At 46.3% G+C, this 20,936-nt stretch overlaps 1 protein-coding gene across 1 annotated transcript in view; it reads right to left on the reverse strand.

The window, feature by feature from the left end:
• LOC144731569 (RNA polymerase II elongation factor ELL2-like) overlaps positions 1-20,936 on the reverse strand; it is a 51,319-nt gene that overhangs the window by 10,221 nt on the left and 20,162 nt on the right. Inside the window, exons 3-7 of the mRNA XM_078612716.1 lie at positions 16,287-16,414; positions 11,768-11,931; positions 5,640-5,914; positions 2,142-2,266; positions 23-128 (exon numbers count right to left, since the gene is read on the reverse strand). Of these exons, the coding sequence (XP_078468842.1) occupies positions 23-128; positions 2,142-2,266; positions 5,640-5,914; positions 11,768-11,931; positions 16,287-16,414 (798 nt within the window). The remainder of the gene's footprint in view (positions 1-22; positions 129-2,141; positions 2,267-5,639; positions 5,915-11,767; positions 11,932-16,286; positions 16,415-20,936) is intronic.

The following is a 20,936-nucleotide window of genomic DNA, read 5'->3' on the forward strand; positions in this document are numbered from 1 at the left end:
TTGTTCCAGAGGATGCTGTTACCTGTGGAGTAGACGCATGGCTGTCTTTAACAGGGCTCAACCTTGCCAGCGGTTCAACCATAGCTGGAGAATTTTGACTCTGCGAGCTCTGCAGTCCAGAGGATTTCCTATAAAATACAACATCACATCGCGCTCAATAGCAGGAAGCATATGGTGAAGCACAGGTAGCTCCGTGTTAAGTTTTTTGTTAGTTTCTTGCACTACAGAGAAATCCTGGGCTCATCCCGAGGAACCAACTGTACAGATGTACATACTGCAAAGAGCGGCAGTGCCTTTTTGAGTTTGGTTCCCTGCACAACATGGTTGGCTAATGCATATTCATCTGATAAAAGACAAGTGGTCACTGATGCTCGATGATGGAACTACAGGGTCTGTGTCTCAACACAAAGACACGTTCACAAAGTCGCATACGACTCTCCTCATCCCTGTACGTGTCGTGCCCCTTGGTCAATCCACTGCTGGATGAGGGCCTCCTCAAGCGGGGCGGGGGGGGGGTGTTATTTGACCATACTTCACCACGCTCGTCAGTGCGGGTCAGAAACGTCAGAGCATGGTATAGTACAAGGGAGAATGCTGAACTGCCTTCTGCAGCAGCAACAGAAGCAGCTTATGACACCTGTTTCATGCACAATGGTTGCTTATCAAAGCAATATCCAAGCTCAAACCAGCTTAGCTTCTGAGCTCTCACGACAGCGGACGCATTCCAGGTGTCATAACTGTAACAGCGGCTTACCCTGCTCCTCTTACCACCATGGTGTTATATACTCCACCGTTCGCTTTCACAATGGAAAATGCAGCTCCATGGGCAACGGGAGGCTATGCAAGGTGACTGTGGCGTCCTTTCCTCACGTGCGTTTTGACCCTGTGCTCATTAAATTTAGCCGTAGATTTTGCACAGCTGCAAATTCTTACAACGGCGACATTTCCAAGAACACGTTGGGCAAGCGGGCTGTTTTTGGGGACACTTTCGTTGAAATAATTAAAGGCAGAATTGCTTGCATCATCACACGCGCAGTAGGGGAGACCAGTCTAGAAAGTGCACAAGTACAATCTGATAAAAAAAATATTTAAGTGCCGAAAGGGAATTAAATCAGAGGCAAAACTACAAAATCCAAAAGGGCCACGGCATCACACAACACATTGCATGGCTTATCAAAGCAAGCGCATTTTCAGGCGCCAGTGAGTCAGCCAACTTGTATTCACACGGACTCTCAACACCTCACAAAACTACAAAATGTTCATAAGCGGCCAAAACGCCTCAAGGGGGCAATTCTATTCTTACGCAACAGTAATCCATGGAGGCAGATCATTAGAAAAGTCGTGTTACATAAACTTGCCGAGATTCACAGCATTAAGGTCATAAGTGAAATGCCAGGCTCAACATGATTACTAATTAAGCAAAATCTTTTAAAGACATCGATATTCACTTTCCATTACACAAAGCTCATGATTCCCTCCCCTTGCTCGTTTGGATTTATTTTATACATTTTTAGTTCACAAAGCCGTGGAAAATTACTGCCATACAATGCCAAGCAGTTGGTCAAGTTTGGTGCAGCATTTCCAATAAAGAAGCCATTTACACGTTCCAACAATTTCATTGTATAGGGAGAACTTGCAAAACCATTGGCTGTCTCCAAAAATAGAGGCTTTATGAACTTCAGAAATGAATGCGACTAATATTGAGATGTCAGTACACACTGAACCCCGCCGCTAAACATGTGCCTGCTAGAAGAAAAAAAACCGAGGTCTCTCATTGAACCAATTTGAAAGCTAATGAAGTGAAAACGTATCCCGACAAAAGGAAATTAAAAATACATCACTGGCCGTACCGTGGAAATGCAACAGCGTCTATTTTATACTTGAAGCTTTCGTGACTGCAAGGATCCATACTCTTTGGTTCTTTTGGAAAAGTCACGTAGGTGAACATAAAAAAATAAAAATGTTTTTTAAATAAAGTGAAAACTACTAAATAAAATCATTTAATTTAGTTGTTTTCACTTTTTATTTAATCTAATTTTATTATCATAATTTTCACCTACGTGACTTTACCGAAAGAACCAAAGAGTACAGCGTCTATTTTGCTAGGCAGCTGTGAGACACGGCACGTCGACGCTTCTCACCGTGCCACAAGCCTCTGCATCAGCTGCCTCTCCTCCTCCGAGTAGCCTGGCCAATCCTTCTGGAGCTCGCGGTAGAGGGAGTCTCTGAGGGTGAACGTGTTGTCCTTCGCATTGAGCACTGCCACCTGATGAGGAGGGGGAAATGAAAAACAACAATCAAACAACAACAACAACAACAGAGTCTCAGAACACCACTCGAGACCGCTTTACTTTCACAGACAATTCGCTTGTGTCAAGCAGTGGGGCGGTCAATGACCCCTGAAACAAAGAAGCCTCTATTCCCCCCTCGGGTTCGTACACAAGCAGACTTTTCACTGGACTCCTCTCCATTACCACGCAACAGATGTAGCCGATGCATTCGGTTGCTTAGTGACAGCGGATTCTCGCAAGTGTACATTGCCGGCATCTACGGTGATAAAAGCGTGAATTGCGGGCTCGCTCAAAGGTGACTTCTCTTAGCTGCCTCCAGTGCATCGGAACTCCCCTCTCGTTTTGAGTCGCACCGATTGATGCTTGACAAAGAATGGCTCATTAAAGCAACAATGAGCAACCAATCAGTGCCTTGAACCTGAATAATATCACTGGGCGCTGGTGACATCTGCTGGCTAGTCAAAAGCGTGAGAGCCTCCATCAATCTTTCAAACGCTCTTTCAACTGCCCTCCAATCAAAGTCCCCGGTGAACAGATGGTCCGAAACAATGCACGAGAGAGCGCGCCTGGTAATCCCTGGGTCATTAATCACAACGGGCACGGCATGCTCACGTGTGAAAAACCAGCCTCGCAATTGTCAGCATTTGAAGAGGCGATACTGTTAGAATGCAGGAATGGCAGGCCTACGTGTAAATTAGGAACGCAGTATACCGACTTGCTAATATACACCTGAATTACTGTACGCATGAAACCGTATAAAACATTCATGACAATCGTGAAAGAGTCCAAGAGACTTTGTAATACACCGAAATTACACACAGTCTCACAGATGTATCTATATACTACCGTATTTGACTCTAATCTTGCAGATGCTCTACTAAAACAATGAATTACAGAATGGAAATGATAATCGGGGTGCATTTTGGGTGCAAGCATCCGACAGCAATTGTCGGTGCTCATTTAAAAACGGTCGGGGCAACTGCTGCACAGAGATGACAGACGCTGCACGGTGCATTTAAGGACACATGTAAAGCGGTGGATGCATATATTAGCCACGAATACACAGCTGTGACTTAACCTAGATCTATAATGGCATTAACCAGAACCCCAGAGCATCGGCCCCAGCAATAGCTTTTCATTACTGCAGAGTGCAAAGGCTTGTCACTTGCTTGATAAAAGCCAGACAAAAATAGCAGAAAATGTAAATCCTATTTGTACTCAAACGCTGGCCCCCATCCCTGCACAGCCAGGTGTGGGTGGTGTCTGCTTGCGAAACACAAATTTGCTCCTCGCTGTCCCGCTTATAAAGATGTCACTGCTTCGCCACTGATGCAAATTTCACGCTAAGTGGCGTACATCAATCTTCATGTCCCAGGCCCGCACAGGGAAGCAATGTCCATTTTTCAAAATGAGGAGACCCAAGCTGAAAGACGGTGAGTCAAGTGGAACACATCGGCGAGATTGTAACTTTGTTCCAACTATCCTACTAGAATATCAAATGTTTTCAGAATTTTTACAGGATTACAGCGTTTCTGATATTTTTTAGCCAACAGGAAAATGAAACGTGTCCTTTTCTCTAGGAAAATATAAGTTATAATCATCATATATCACAAGATAATCTATTTCCTATGCTTTACTGGTTGTAATTACCGGTGAAACGTCGTACTCGAATTGTAAATGTCGTGGGTTTACTTTCCAACACGAGTAACGAATTGGCATGTTTTGACTTAAAGCTTTCGTGGCTGCAGGCATTTATATTCTTTGGGTCTTTCGGTAAAGTCACGTAGATAGAAAATTTAAATAATAAAATATTTTTCTAAATATCGCGACGTTTCGATCGCAACACAAGCGGTCGAAACGTCGTGATATTTTATTATTTTTCATTATTTTTTTTAATATCTACGTGACTTTACCAAAAGACCCAAAGAATATGGCATGTTTTGTTCACGTGACAAACCTTACTCATTGGCTGTGTCGGGTGGTGGCGGGTTTAATGACATTCATATTGAAGTGATCTAACCCAAAAAACCTGTTATGGATGTAGTAGGAACAAATGTTGTCTTAAACTACTTGATGCAATTTTGAAATGTCTTTGCCACTTCCGCTTACATCCCCATGTTTGGTTTCAACACAACTGAAGCAATTATGCAAAAAAAGCCAGAGCCCATGTTTTGCTTTAATTCTCCAACAATGTGTAATTTCACACATCCGCTATAGTGGATTTACCGTATTGCATGAGCACCACAACATCATTTGTTATGAACCGTCAACGGCCACACCTGTAATAGCACCCAAGTCGAGGTTGTTGCCACCAGACAGAAGACACGGTGTGCCACTACAGCGGAGTGGGGGGGGGGGGTTGCTGGCGCCGTCGCAACGCCACCGCTCACCTCGTGGCCAACACGGTGATGGCATGCGGCGGAGTATCGACAAGGCTCAATTATTACAACTCACTACTCTACGGAGCGTCCGATAAAAACATTACAGAGCTGCAGCGTGTACAACATTCTTTGGCACATGTCGTCACGGGTACTGCAAGATCCGACCATGCCTGTCCAGTGCTTGCTGAGCTGCATTGGCTTCAGGTTGCCAAAAGATACATTATAAGGTCGCGCTCATTGTACACAAAGTGCTTTCCACAAATGAGCCGCAAATGAATCACAATGCCTTGCTGATTTCGTCAAGGCGCATAAACCATCACGTGAACTCTGGTCATCCTTGCAGCAGCTTTTGGCTTGCCATTGAACAAAGATGGTCAACTGTATCGCGCACGTGCAGATGCTTTTCTGCGGCCATCTGGAACGCTCTCCCCTCCGATATTAGGAAGCCACTCGAGCTATGCACTTTTACACCTAGACTGAAAACTGATACTGGTAGGAACCTCCTGGTTACACCAGCCCACTGGGGATTATTGTGTCCGTCCGTCCGTCGTGCAGGGAGGGGCTGGGTGGGGAGGGAGGGGCTGGGTGGGGAGGGGCTGGGTGGGGAGGGGAGGGTGGGGAGGGGCTGGGTGGGGAGGGGCTGGGTGGGAGGGTGGGGCTGGGTGGGGGGTGGGGTGGGGCTGGGTGGGGCTGGGTGGGTGGGAAGGGGCTGGTAACCCCTGGTGCCCTTATAAAACTAAACTTTTAACCTACTCACGCCGGCTTGTGCCCGCCCTCACAGTCGGGCATATTTGCGGAATACACCACACCGCCGTTGACCCTGGCCATTGACCGAGCAACCCAACGTTCCTACCAGCTCCCTCCGCAGGAATGTGTTACTGTGCTCAGTTTGTTGTCCTTTCCTCGCACCTCCGATTAGCACGGTTGGCTACGTACGGTGGGAAAGACGTTCAACAAACATACACACCTGTGTGAGTACAGGGGAGAGTTGCATCTTGTCGCGCTGGTTCACCCCATCCCGCTGCAGGCGCAGCAGCAGCTCCGGCTTCTTGTAGGGCTTGAGCGCCAGTAGGTGCATGACGCGCTCACGGTACGACCGCTGGGACACGGACGATGGCACGCTCGGGGGGGTGGCAACGTTGCTCTTGCGTAGCGCGCCAGCGACGTTCACAGGCATGGAGCGCTTGCGGCCCGGCGCCAGGTCCAGCGTGCTGGCGGGCAGCTTGCGCACCGTGCGCTTGCCTGCAAGCCGTGGGATGGGAGGCAAAAGCAGCAGCAGCAGCCATTGTTTATTTCAGCGTTGACGATCGTAGAATGCACGGTTAGCGCAGGCCTGAACCATGCTGATGATGGTTGACTCTCAGGATAAGTGCTGCTACTTTGCTAGGTAGTGCCTGTGCATAGATGTTGCTTTGCACCGACAATGCTGTGGTTGTTCATCAACAATTTATAGGCCATTCTGGAAGGCAGCCAACATTCACACAATTGGGGATGGAAACCTTGATTCATTTCAAAACATACGGGCCCCCAACATGACCTGCCAAACTCCCATTTCTACAAATTCCTTCCGATCGGAGACATTATTACACAAAACCCCGAGCAAAGACCTGTGCGGCACACCCCCACCCCCCGATCAAGTAACCTCAGGTGGTGAGAAATACAAGATGGCAGAAGCATACTGACTTCTTCACCCTGGGGAGGAACAGACCAGACCAAACACTCCACGGTTATGGGAGAGAGAGATTATGGGAGAGCCAGTTGGGCCAACTCACCCCCTCCCGGCAGAAAGGGACACAGATCTGGCGTGCGCCACTTCCTTAAGCCCTCGATCTCTCCCACTAAAAACCATCAGATTCTAATTCATACATGGAAGATACCTCGCCAATGACAGGAGGTTAACATATTCCACCACCTCTGTGGACTGCCCCAGATACCACCCAGACATATCACCATGCCTTCTCTGGTCATGCCCGGATATCGCTGAGGTTTTACTTTACGCATCACTAAACACTGCAACAGAATTAGCTCCACAAACATTACACCCTCAATTGACTCCTCCCTTTGAGGCTCAAAACCTTGGGCACATCAAATCTGCAGCACGACCCAAGCCAGGCGTTCGATATCTCAGCTAGGAAAGCCATGCAAAGTGGAAGGACCACCAGCCACCCACCCCCGAAACACTGGCACCATTCACTGTATACACTGGCAGCGATGGAAGATCTCAGCTATAAACTAAAAGGAAAGGAGAGAGAATTGGACGCAATATCAGATTCTTTGTTTAACAGCCCACACAATATAGTCCCCCCCCACCATCCAGAATCTTCTTGGAGAAGGGTCTGGAACAAAAGTAAAGAGGTGAACTTATCCTGAATATACTGCCGGGAAACGAAAGGAGGAGAGGGTGAGGGGAAAGTGTTTAAAGACCGTAGTTTTTTAACCACCCACCTGGAAGTCAGTCTCAGACCCCCCCCCCCCTTTAAGATATAGTTTCCCCCCCCGCTTCCCCCCCCCTCCTCCTCCCACCCCTACTTAACCAATTCCAAGACGTCTGCAAGTTTCAAGGTGGGTTCCGTCCACCGCTGAATCTTGGAATGCTCAAGCGGTTCAGTGTTCATTTTATTTAGAGGTGCAGCGCCGCTGTTTTTAAAAGACACTGTACTGACTGCAGAGAAATGGAGCGACACGACCTCACTCTACGATAGCTGGCGCCAAACTGTGCCACACGCCCTCCCGCACGGCCTTTTACTTCCGATTCCATCCGTAATCGGTTCCAATGACGTGAACATACGGAATCGGATGAAAAACGGAAGACGTACACGTACATCATCACGCACACATAGGTTATCGGAACAGGACAGGGTTAAGTAGAAAATGGGCTCCCCCCTCCCCATACGAAGACACTCCCCGTACGGAGAGCCACTTGCGCAGAGGACACAACCCGAGTGTATTCACTCCTGTATCCGCCGGATATACAATGGGTTCAATTGAACAGAAACCTTTTACAATTTCCAATAAGTATTAAATTTATCCAGCATTAAAATGCATCACAAGACACTGCACAGAGCACTGGGCATAATGTTTTAAATTTTATATTAAAAAGAGTGTCATAAGAAGAAATAGGCAGTTGTCGAGCCTGAACTTGAACTGTGGCAGGGAGTTGACAGCATGTGAGCATCAGAAGAAAACGGGCAACATCTCATTCGGCAAAGGTTGACAGGGGGGCTTTTACTGGGAGCCTTGACGTTAAGGCAGGATGTGAGAGTGCACAGTGAAGCCGGGTTCATAGAGTCTACGGCAATATTGAGTTGTCTTCTTGGTTCTTGCGGTTAAGTCACGTAGAATGGAAATAATAAAAAAGAACAATAAAAAATAATAAAATATTATTTTATTATTTTTATATGCTTTTTTATTTTATTGTTTCCATTCTACGTGACTTACCGAAATAACCAAGAAGATGAATCCCTGCAGTCACGAAAGCTTTAAATCGAAAAATATTGAGTTGCTCGTCATCGGCATGGAAGTGATGGTCGGCATTACAACTAGCCGCGTGTTTTTCCAGGAGGGAGGAGATATAGTGAGATGAGCGGGTTTGGGAGGGTCGAGGACGGAGTGTTGTAGGACACCACAGCGGCTTTGAGAGCTCAAGCAACTAAATCTTTTAATCAGGAGAAACACGTGGGAAAAGCCACTCAATGCCGAGAAGCAATCTGAGAGAAACCACCGAAGCGATGTCCATTCCGATTGTCAATTTCACCCAACTATGCCCTCTTATTTTTAACGTAACTTAAGAGAGAGAAAAAAGTGAATGTTCAGACTGGCAGTGCTGCACGTACGCAACAACAGTGTACAAAGCCGCGTAAATAATATATGTGCAGGTATATTAGGGAAAGGATGAAATTGAATCGGAATCAAATCGCGCGAGTCAGCGTGGCGTTTTCGCGCAGACCTGGAGAGCGGATCGCGGGTGAAAAATGTCCGCCCCACGAGGAGATGACAGGGGAACAAATGGGACTCCTGCCAGGCATCTCATCAATCGAGGATGCAGGCTGCCACGTTGACGGAGCGTTTACGTTTGGAGCAGAAAACGTCCCACTTTCCCTCCCACTGCACTGTCGTGTTCAGCAATAACTCTGCATGGAAATTATACGCTTTTCAAACACCGCTAATGGGTGCCTGGGGAAGAATAAAATTAAACAGTTACTGAATGTGCTGTGGAGTACATTATACCCTTCATGGAGATGAAAATTACCAATTAGACGAACCTGTCATATGCACCAAAGCAGAGATGATTAATGGGCACTCTTTTTATTATTCAACAAAAACACAGCTCATAAACCCTTAGTGTTTGCATAAACGTTCAATTTACGTTTTAAAGTCTGCGGTGTAATCACCAATTCTGGTTTCAATTATTTTAATAAACACCTCCAAGTGTACTTTTAATGAGAACACCTAGTTAGAGAAGAATATGACGATGCTGTGACGATTTCCTGCCTCAAAATGTCTCATTCTGCAACAAATCACCACTTTTGTTGTTCTTCTTCTCCTTTTATCAACGGTGCACTTACAGCAGCGCGCCGCTAATAAATGAAACGTAAATCAGATTACCAATTCGGTCCGGAAAATGTCACGTAAAGAAGCGTCTCGCCCTGATTAAAAGGGAGCGCTGCGCGGAAAGAGCGGCCAGCTGCTCCAACCCTCCCTCTCTCCCGCTGTCACCCCCCCTCCTCCTCCTCCCGTTTCCATTGCGACTTCTTACGTCAAACGCTTACCGGCGGCAACACATTTATATATATTTATATTTTTTTCAAGTGACGCAATTCCCAGCCACCTGCGCCGAGTAAAGCCACTGGAATGCGTTGAAAGGAAGATGCTGGTGGTGGTGGTAGTGGGCAGTCACCGCTGTAAGCTGTCAATATGAAAGGGGAATGAGACTGCCTACGTGGGTATCACGACATATATTTATCCCGGTGCGCCAACGTAATGTACAGGATGCTGTGTGGCGAGGATACATATTACGCAAACGGGGCAATGTGTTGTGGTTGGAAGCGATCGTCCACGACAGCTTTATCGACATCGGCAACGTCACGCGACGCTTATTTACCACGGAGAGAGGCCTCGGCTAGAATGTGGGTATTATTACCCGAAAGCAGCGATGCCAATGAACTGCAAACAGCGCGTTTGTTTAAACGCACCCCGATCACTTGGGATATGTTTTTTTTTATCTCGTCGTTATTTCTCGTTTACTAATATATTCACAGCTGTGGATTGATGAAGGAACATACATTTTACATGTTTTTTTCTTATTTTATAAGGATGCCAGCACTTGAATGCCCGTAAATTGCATGGCAAAAAGCAATTTGCAAAAAGAAAACAACGGTATTAAATTTAAGCTAACGCATTTAAAAAGCAGGATTTTAATATACACGCGATTTTCATCGGTGACCAGGCGCAACTCCTCGTAAGCTTCCTTCAAGGTCCTGCCATTCGCTCTGCCCATAAAGTTTTGAAGAGCCGCCTGAGTGAGAGAGCTTGCCCGAATATGCCACATAAGCCCCTGCAAGTGCAAGCTGCACCAGAAGGCTTCCTTGCAGCGCTCCCTGTGTCGCCTTGCCCAATACATTGGGCAGCAGCAGCAGCACCGCATCCTCCACTAGCGAGGGCTTGTGCGGCATGACTATTCTTGCCACCGCCACCAAAGACAGCACTATCACACGTCCGGTCTTCTGAGAGGTCATATCTCTTTTCAACAGACTTGGGACGACCGAAAACTCTTTGCCGGTTTTCCTCATTCTCGGCGCGCCATGTCTAACATACGCAGGTTGAACGGCATGCTTACAGCCCTTGTCCTTATCCTGAACATACTCTGTGGCAAAGTTAGAAGCTATAACCTCCAGCCCCACTATCAACTTCCTCCCTCTTCACATTTTGACGTTCCCACGAACGAAGTGTTTGGCGAGAGCCTCCATTCCCTGCCGAGCGAGACGGGACTGAGGAGGAGCGCTCGCCGGCCTCCCTACTTGCCTTAGCCCGCTTGGGGGAGGTGGCCTCTTCCTCAGAGCATTCCTCCTCCTCTTCCCCTGCGGCCTTATTTTTATTCTTTGGGTCTTTCCGTGAAGTCATGTATACAGGTTCAAATTAATAAATAAATAAACTACGACGTTTCGATCACAACACAAGCCATTGTCATCAGGAGGGAAAAAAAAGAGGCCTTATCTCCTGGTGCCAACTAAGTGCACTGTGCTCCCAAGCGCACTATGGTTTTCGTTAGTCCCTTGGGAGAAGTGTAAACCAAAACGCTTTTGAGAAGAGCTCTCGAGAGCTCCCTCGAGGAGAGGCCCTTCTGCCGCCTGCGGAATTAACAAGTCATTGCAGGGCTGTACCTTTGCCGTAATGCTGCACTTTTGTAGAGGAACGTCTTTTTTATTTTTTTTCACCACAACGCCAGCTGTGGACACGCTTTTGACGCCGCCACGTCCACGACCATAACTCTAGACCAGGGGTCGCCAAAACCTGCCGCTCTTTAAGGACTGCTTCAAGACCAGAGGTTGCAAACGGGTTTTGATTCCTTACCCGTACCCGTACCCGGCCGCACCAGGGTCGCAAATGGGTACCCGTACCCAGCCGGGTACAGGTACCCATTCCCTACCCGTTCCCTACCCGTACTCTACCCGAAATGAGTGACAAACAATTACTCACCAGTAACTCACGGCCTACCCGTACCCGTACCCGGCCGCACCAGGGTCGCAAACGGGTACCCGTACCCGGCCGGGTAAGGGTAGCCGGGTATCGGGTAGGGTACAGGTATCGGGTACCCGATTGCGACCTCTGTTCAAGACGTAATGTACGTACGTACGTTACGTAATGTACGTACGCTACGTAATGTAAAATTGCGTACATTACATAACATTACGTCTCGAAGCGGTCCTTAAAGAGGAGGTACGTACCCGCACGCACCGCGGCTCTTGAAATATTGAGTTTTGTGCCGAATTATCACAAACATGGCTCTTCTCGTTATCGTGCTTGCCAACCCCCCCCACCCCGCTTGAGACGGAGGCAACGAACGCGTTTTGCTCGACCGCGACGGGCGAAACCCACCGAGGAAGGGGCCTCCGGGCTTGATCTCGATGACGCCGCGGCTGCGCGTCTCCTCCTCGGCCTGCGTCATGCGCTCGCGTGTCATCTGATACGAGTCGTCGGTGGCGCACACCGTTATCTTGTCCTGAACGCTGCCCAGGCAGTCCAGCAGGCAGGAGCCGTTGCTGTGCACGCAGCGGATTGGGGATAGAGCACAGGCGACGGCTTTGTACATTTGGAGGTGTAGTGCAGAGTTAACACCACCGTGCAGGTTGTCGCGGTGCATTCAAACAACCCAATGAACCGCAAAAGAGAGAGTGGATAGACATAAGGGCTGTACATGAACTAATACATTTGAAACCTTTTTCACAGTTGTGCTGCATAGCTTTGCGACGTGTTTTTTGGTTGTACCACATTTTTCGAAATGATGCCCCACGTTCGCTCCACGTTCTGGGAGCCTCTCGAATGGGTTTCTTCATTTTAATTCTAGATTTGAAGCTTTCGTGACTGCAAGGATTCATATTCTTAGGTTTTTTCGGTAAAGTCACGTAGGTAAAAAATTAAAATTAATAAAAGTAAAATAAAATACTTATTTTAATTTTTTACCTACGTGACTTTACAGAAAAAACCTAAGAATATGAATATTCTTCATTTTAGTTCGGCAAGAAGCTCCCAGTATGTGGCCGAAACGTCGGAGTCAGCACCAAACAACACGCGGTATGACACGAAAACGCTTCCGAGAGAGAATTAACAGCCTTCAAAAGCTTGGGACATCCAGTACTTAAAGGTACACCACAATTCGCTAACAGCAAATCTTGTAAATAGGTGCACTGCGTGTCGCAGGCTGACGCGACGTGTTTAAAACGTCATTGTTTAAAAATAAATGAGTTTAAAATTACGATCAAAAGAGCTCTGGACAACATTACTGTTGTGACAAAAAAGAACAGGAGTGAAACGGTGGCATCGGAGCGCTCGTTAATTTCTTTCTAAATATCAACGCTTCCCATCTACATTGGACAATCTGGGACGTACACCTTCGACACACCTAAGAAATACAATCGTTGTGCTCTTTTGCATCGCATCCTCCATACATAAGCTCATTACCTGGTTTTAAAATCCAACTGGGACGCTCACAGTTCATGTATTGTGCTATTAATCACAACTGAAAAAAATTATCCCATAAAAACTAAGTTTTTCACTATAAATCCTTTATATGCGTGGCGGCTAGAGTCCTCTCGTCCTCTGGCTTGAGATGGCTGCCACCTATGGGTCAGATTGCCTGCCACCATTAAGCAATTGGTAATTAAATATAAAAAAAAAATTCCCTAAAAAGTGTAAAGTTACGGAAAAATTTTTTTAACGAAAATAAATTGTCACGCACAACGAGTCTGTGTGCAAAATATCAGCTCGATTGGATCACGGGAAGTGGGTTAAAAAACGACCGAAAGATTTGCACGGTCGTAAGCGCGCAAGCAAGCAAGCAAGTGAACTTAATATAAAGGATTAAAAAATGCTCATCATCGGCGAGATGTTTTCACGTGATGCTATCACACTGTGAAGCGCACTATTTCTCGAGCTACCGACAGTAGCCGTTGCAGTGCCACCAGTCAAGAACTTGTTGATTTTGCTAAGAATTTCATGTCGTGTGTGTCCCTCGCACTATTTCAGCCGTGCAAACGTGACTTTGCATTCCACGGATTACTTATTTATTCAGCAGCTGCTTTTTCTCCCCCACTGCAGACGATGACACTGTAATAACTAGTTAACAGGATGAGAAATACGATGCATATATTACATCACCGAGGCCATCTTAAATTCACATAATGATGAGTTAATGAGTTAATGATGACGTCACCCTGCTGCTGCTCTATATAAGAACGGGAGACACAGCAGAGCCTCACCATTCTGGCGAATTGCCCGATGATGCTGGATGCAATTACCAGCGAAACGTCGTACTCAAATTGTAAATGTTGTGGTTTCACGCTTCAACACACCGGTGGGCTAAAGCAGTGAACTATTTGTCTTTTGTCAACGTGACACTTTTTTACTGATTGGCCGTGTCGGGTGGTGGAGGGTTACGACACATTTATAAATAACGCGATCTAAACCCAAAAATCGTTTATTATGAATAAATTCACATAAGTCGGCCGATTTGTGCCGTGCCAGGGGCATATTAATCATCCACCAGCCATGATGATTTACAACACAACGTGCCTACCCTGTAACAGAAAAAGACAAACAACCACCTCTGCACATTGCTTGCTGGTGCGCACACTACACGGCATCTACATTTATTCAAGCAATATAATTACTCCAGGGTTTACATGTTATAACCATGCGAAACAGCGTTCTGGATTCCCAATAATAAATGGACTACCTCTCACCCACGTAAATGTTAGCAGGTAAAAATGATCCACTGCGTTCGAACGGTGTCAATAAGGCAACATTAACGTTAACCGCAGCTAATCCTTGCACGTATGTACGGTGAACTTCTTTCTCACCGTACGCAGACAAACGTGCTAATCGGGATCGCTGTTTGCACAATGTTGGATCTGTTTAGAATGTGGTACGACAGATGCTAGCAACGGCTCAATGGACACACGACACGATTTTTCCATCTGCAATCCACCTGGGGTGGTGGGGGGGCTCTTTCTGTTTATAAAAGCACTGTAAACGGTAAGGGTCATTTCATGTCAGCTCTACACCCTTGGGGCACGCGGGGGGGGGGCCAGTCTGGCAATGTTTATCAGGAGCAGAGGTAAAACAAGCGGAGCTTAATCCCCGCAAAGCCTCCCCGTGCTTAACGGTGCCTTTCCTTTCACACTCTACGCCCCACCCCGCATGTGCGACTATGTCCCCGAGTGCCGCTCGCTCGGTCAGGGGCTTGGGGAGGGGGCCGACAAAATGCTCTTTGCAAAACAAAGAGAAGTCCTACAGTTTGTGGAAACTGTGCCACTCGGAATTGCGTAAACCAAAACTGTGCAAGGCTGCGGAGAGAGAAAATGCACGCAAAAAAAACGCTGATTGCTTTTTTTCTCTTCCTTCAAAGAGGAGCTTCCGATGTTGGCGGATTTCCATGAGCTCACGGTGACAACAGCAAAATAAAAACACTGTCTGAAGCCTCTCAAACGACTGTCAGACAAAGTAAGGTCAATAAAGGACCCCCAAAAGCCACAACAGTTGTGTTAATACGTTATAGTTTAAAAACAAACAGCGTTGCAGAAGCATTGACAACGTGTTTATGAAAGGGTTCTAAGGCACTCGGTGAAACCAGGGCGCACAGACATATCCAAAACAGAGCGTAGAAAAGCACAAACAATCTGTGTGCAAAGTGCGAAACATCAAGAAGAGCCATTTCTAATTTCTAATGGCTCTACAAGACAACGGCATCAACATGATTCATGTTGTTGTCTGGTGTCGTCAACTACTGCTGAAACAGTAAAGGCATGCACATGCACTTGCCTTTTATTAATCGGCTGCTGGATGAGAGCCTCCCCATGCCGCCCAGGTTGTGGGAATAGTTTACCATACTTTATCGAGCCTCACGTCTCTTTCAGGATGCTCCTACCAAGTTTTTGCAGGAGGGGGCGATGATTGCTGCGTCTATTTCAACTAAATAATTTGCAGGCAATTTTTTGTTTCAAACGATGTCACAGGACCTTAATTGTCCAGTGTGAAGCGGACTTCACGTAACTGTTTTGGTTACTACACCTGCATTAAATAACCAGGGCAGCTGATTGATCCGTACTGCTGCACCGCTACGCCACGTCAACGAACCATTTGATTTTGGAGCATAAATGTACACAATGATGGAATTTTCTACATTTGCCTTTGCATAGGAAAGGCATCAAAAGCAAGACATTCATGAATATGGCCTGGTAAGTAAAGCGTGGTGATAATTGGTTTTTTACCCTTTGATCTGGCAACAAAACTGACACCTTTTTTACAAGGAGTCATGTTTGCATAGACCACAATACCTGCAGTCATAATGCAAAAATAACATAACTCTGATAATGTATGCACTGTCCTTGAAGTTGATTGGTCCACACCCGAGACAGCTTTCCTTAGAGCCTAGTCTCACATGGTGTTGGACCACATGATGTAAATGCTGTAAAGCGTGGTGATTTATGAGTTGCGTTGCCTACATAGGAAGGGATAGCGCACCCCAATGTGCAATGCTGGTGCAGACACCGAGAGACATTTCACTTCACCATCCTGCCGAGCGTAAAAAACAAACAAACAGAGCCTACGCGCGTTTATTTATCTAGCACACGCTATTACGCTTTCAGCTTTATTTATAAGGTATGCAGAATTGGGGGGGTGGGCAATTATACGACCACTAATGTGCTTGTGTCAAGAATAGATTGCCACAAGCGCCCCCCCCCTCTCGCTGTGTACACTGTACACAAGCCACTTGGGAAACTTGGGCAGACGAGATTTTTTAAACCGGCGCGTGCAGACTGCAGATAAGGATGGGCGGTGACGCAATTGCGCTGCTGCTGCTTCTGCGTGACGGCAGGCTGCGGCGGGGCCACCGTACCTGTCCGTGTACTGCTTGATGCACTCCAGGCTCGCCTGGGGACCGTCCCTCCCCGCGCTCGACACATCGAAGGAAAAACACCGCAGCCCTGACAGGCATTCCGATTTTGGCACAGGGATCTTCATAACCTGCGGACAAGACAAATGAATAACAAAAGAAGCAACGACATTGGTTTATTTGTGTTGGAGAATATCTGTTGTGGAGCAGTGGTGCAGTGCACCTACAAAGCCGGTAACCCGAGTTTAATTCCCGGTTCACAGCTTGCATCAGTGGCAAGTGATGTCAGACCTGTCTGCCTTCTCTTTCCCTTCACCAATCGGCACTCACCAGTGTGGCATGGAAAAAAAACACCATGACTGACATGGTGTGTGTGTGTACAGGAGGGGGGGCCTCCATCCGTTGGCAGAATGAAAATGGCCGTCATTAATTTATTAACGTGAAAAACATGGCACGAGAAAGTTCCACATCCTGTATAACAAGCAGCGAAAAACGTCACGAAAGAAAATATGAAGAGCATATTTTTCAGCCATGACTGAACGCCGAGTCTAGACTATTTTCAGAGCAATGTAATAAGATTTGTATTTATAGAACGTATAAATGCAACCTCAAATCCAGACACTTGGCAAATAGGTGGGACATGCACAACACGAAGGCGTATATAGAGAAACCAACATCTCCTTTTACAAAGGCCACTAAACATCATCATTACCATGGCAATGTGACAATTTAACCCTACACCACTCCCCGTAAATTATATGAATTGTCAAAATTCAAAAACATGTCCAGTTTTTTTTTGTCTCATTTACCCGTCTAATTTGTATTCGTGCTCATTTTCTCTGGTATTGTATTATCTCTACAGTTTAGTTTGCATATTACCCTAAACGTAATGGTAACATAACATTTGCATTTAATTTAAATTAATTGTTATGAACCAATTATCACAACCATGATTTGACGATATAATATCATGAGCACAAGAATACATTTTAATCTATCAATTGATTTCGATTTAAAGCTTTTGTGACTGCAGGGATTCATCTTCTTGGTTCTTTCGGTAAAGTCACGTAGATGTTTTGTTACACACGATTAATTGGAATGCAAAGATAAAAGATTCCTTTACTAAAAGTATAAATCAGTAAATATAGAAGTCTGTGGATAATTCAACAGCTACACACCTGAATATTTGTATTAGCCCTCAAACATCCACACACACAGCCCATCCCGTCATGACGCAGAAACATAATAACCCCAGGTTACATTTATGAATAGAAAGCAGTATTCGGGAAAAGTTGTACTCATTGCCACCGGATGTAGCCGAAATGTAGCTATCAATACGATGACAACAGACCACCCGTTTACCCCTGCCTTGCTGCAGGAGCTGTGCTTTGCGACAAGTCCCCGGTGACTCACGGAGATACTCCGATATGTCAGTCAACGAGCATGAAAGCGACACAGGATGCCACGGACCGCGGCGTACGCACGCAAATCGCCCGAGAGCTGACGCAGACGCTCACGCCCCGCTGTATAGCGACGAGAGAAAATCAATATGCTCCCAAGTCTGCCTGCGTCACACGCTGCATGCGTCCGCCGATGCGAGACTAAGGACGGCCCACTCGCGGCTGACCTCAGCGACCGTTCCCGTAGTCACATCAGCGGCGTGACGGCAAGCTGCGGCTACGAGTAAGTGGATGGGGGGGGGGGTTGTCCCGGGTTCCGGCACAAATCCGGGACGTTTTTGGAAACATGCGACAAGGCCAACCCCCGTAGCGTGAATTTACGGCACTGCCGCTGCTCTCCCAGATTAAAACTCGAGTTGTGATGCCCTGCAGTCAATCCATGTCACATTTCATGTGCCGAGTCTAATGAAGAACACCCATTACAGGCATCGAACTCTTGTCAGCGCTCCATCTCCATTATTGTGTTTACAAGTTCCATTCATTTTCTGTCCTTTCCCCGCAATCCCCTGCATACAGGAATTAAGATAGATTAAGACAGGGTGCTTCTGAACTTGTTTTACGTGCAGCCATATGGGGATAAATGGCTGAAGCACGAGGCATCAAATCACAGACTCGAGATTAGAAAGGGGCCAAGCAAAAGCTGACTCAATATTTACATCTACTGCTTTCTACTGATAATAACACATTGCACGCGTAAACAAAACACAAGCACGCACCCCCGTGCGCGTTTTACAGACTCCCATGGGTCCATAATAGTCAGCCGCCGAGCCATGCACGGCACAAATTATAACGCATGCATTAACTAAATGTGTTGACGCTACGGAAGCCGACCTGCGTTGTCACGGAGACAATGTAATTGCTCTGGCGCAAGGCACGAGGATAATAAGTATAACCCGTAAAAACAAAGTTTTTCACTATAAATCCTTTATATGCGTGGCGGCTAGAGTCCTCTCGTCCTCTGGCTTGAGATGGCTGCCACCTATGGGTCAGATGATTGCATTGCACCATTAAGCAATTGGTAATTAAATATAATATTTTTGTCCTAAAAAGTGTAAAATTTTTGAAAAAAATTTTCACGAACATTAATTGTCACGCACAACGAGTCTGTGTGGAAAATGTCAGCTCGATTGGATCACGGGAAGTGGGTTAAAAAACGACCGAAAGATTTGCACGGTCCTAAGCAAGCAAGCGAACTTAATATAAAGGATTTAAAAAGGCAACCCGCCGTCGCAGCGATTCCTAACAGCATCGACGGCGCGCCGCCGGACTTCTCCAGCGCAATGATGGCTTTCGCACAGGTGAAATGCCACTTGAAATGCACACACGTGACGTGCGCGCATTAAATCACCGTTCCAAAGACCCGACACCGCCTCCTGGTAAGCGCCTCCTGGCGCGTCACTCCTGCATCCTCGCCTGACGCAACAAGAGCCGGCATGCCGCAGACACCTTCACTTTTTTTGTTTTTTTTAAACAAGCATGCCGATTCAAACTTTTAGGCGTCAATGCAGCTTGCAGTGACGGCACCTGAATCTGCAAAGGTGCCTCCGGCAATACGATCTGCTCCAATCGCAAGTCAACAATAAATCGTGATCCCACGTGCGTGTGTCCTCCGTATGGCCCCCCCGTGGTCGGTGACACTGCTAAATGGGAAAACAAGTGCGTGTTGATTGTGGTTTCTGCCACAAACGTCAGTGCGGAAATATCACGCTGTTTCGGCCAAAGTCCAACGTGAGACACGGTATCACTGCCCGGGCTTGCCAGTGACTGCTCGCGATGTCAAAAACGAGCCGTTTGCAGTAAACTAAATAAAAAAAATAACGCTATAACAAGATTTAATTTCATTAGATTCCGGTACAAATATTGGGGGAGTGGGAAGGGGGGTCATTGTGATGCCTGCCAACATGATTCAAGTGCTTAAGGTAATCTAGGCAATTACATAAAATACCTCGGTTTTACGAGAGAAATTGGTCAGCATCATTTATAATAAGGGATTATAAATGCAGTGAATGTTGATTTTACTATTTTCGAATCTAAAACCAGAGATCCAGTTGTATTTTGTAAAACATGCCATTAATGCCGAGGTGATGTAATACCATTTAGGGGGATTATTATGAAAATCTTCGTGTGATTATAGCAATTGTTCTAATTTGAGAAATTACCTACCAGCATACAGCTAATCGCCAACGGCCTCCCAAGCACACAAACACAACAACGAGCATACTTTATGTAAAGTATGGCTTGTCGCTTTACAAAAACGATGCCCAAAAAACACAAAGCTCTCAGCTTACACAGCTCTACCTGGCATGTGCATAACAAGCCACTTGATACGAGTTAGAAGAAGCTTCTTTATCGAGAATAAACCCTCCACCAGGTAATGCATCACTATGCAAACCTTTAGTGACATCAATTTGTTGGACTGGACAATCCACTGTTGGGTAAAGGCTTCCCTATACAGCGCAGGTCATGGGATATAATTTACCGTACTTGACCACGTAAACTCCTTTGTCAAGGCTCTCTCCTCCTCCGACCCAGCTTAAAAATACGCTGCCAAGCTTAGCAGTGTTCATTAGGACGCGGTCTTTCCGACAGCCCTGTTCTTCACCTGAGGACGGCTGCTTGCGTTATGGCCGAAACGTCGTGAGAATTTTATCTTATTATGTTTGACTTTTATTATTTTATTATTTCCCTTCTACGTGACTTTACCGAAAGAACGAAGAATATGAATCCATGCAGTCACGAAAGCTTTAAATCGAAATTTGACCACGTTGTTTACAGCAAATTAGTGAAATTGGAGAGCATAGCAGAGTACTGTACAATGTATTTTTCCACACTGCCCTCTGCTGACAAAGTAGCCAATGCAGTGATGTCACAAGTACTTGAATGAAACACGTAAATCGTGACTGTCGTCTTTTTCGCACAGATATTACAACTGGAGCCAGACTGCCCTGGGGCACACAGGATAGAAGCATGCGTTGAGATTAATTGACTGCTATAAATTTCCACGTGATAAGCCACTTCGTTGAGCTATCATTTGTGGCCAGGTCGCTTCTGAAAAAGAAGCTCATAGCTCATTGGGGTTTTCCTGGTAAAATAAAAATTGTTTATTTTTGTGTCACTTGCTTACTTGACCTACACGTTGCACTATCATGTTTTTGTATTGTTTGTTGCATCGTTCTGACCCGCCCCGACTGGA

Source organism: Lampetra planeri, chromosome 39 (assembly GCF_965212315.1).
Source record: "Lampetra planeri chromosome 39, kcLamPlan1.2.h2, whole genome shotgun sequence".
Taxonomy (NCBI): Eukaryota; Metazoa; Chordata; class Hyperoartia; order Petromyzontiformes; family Petromyzontidae; genus Lampetra; species Lampetra planeri.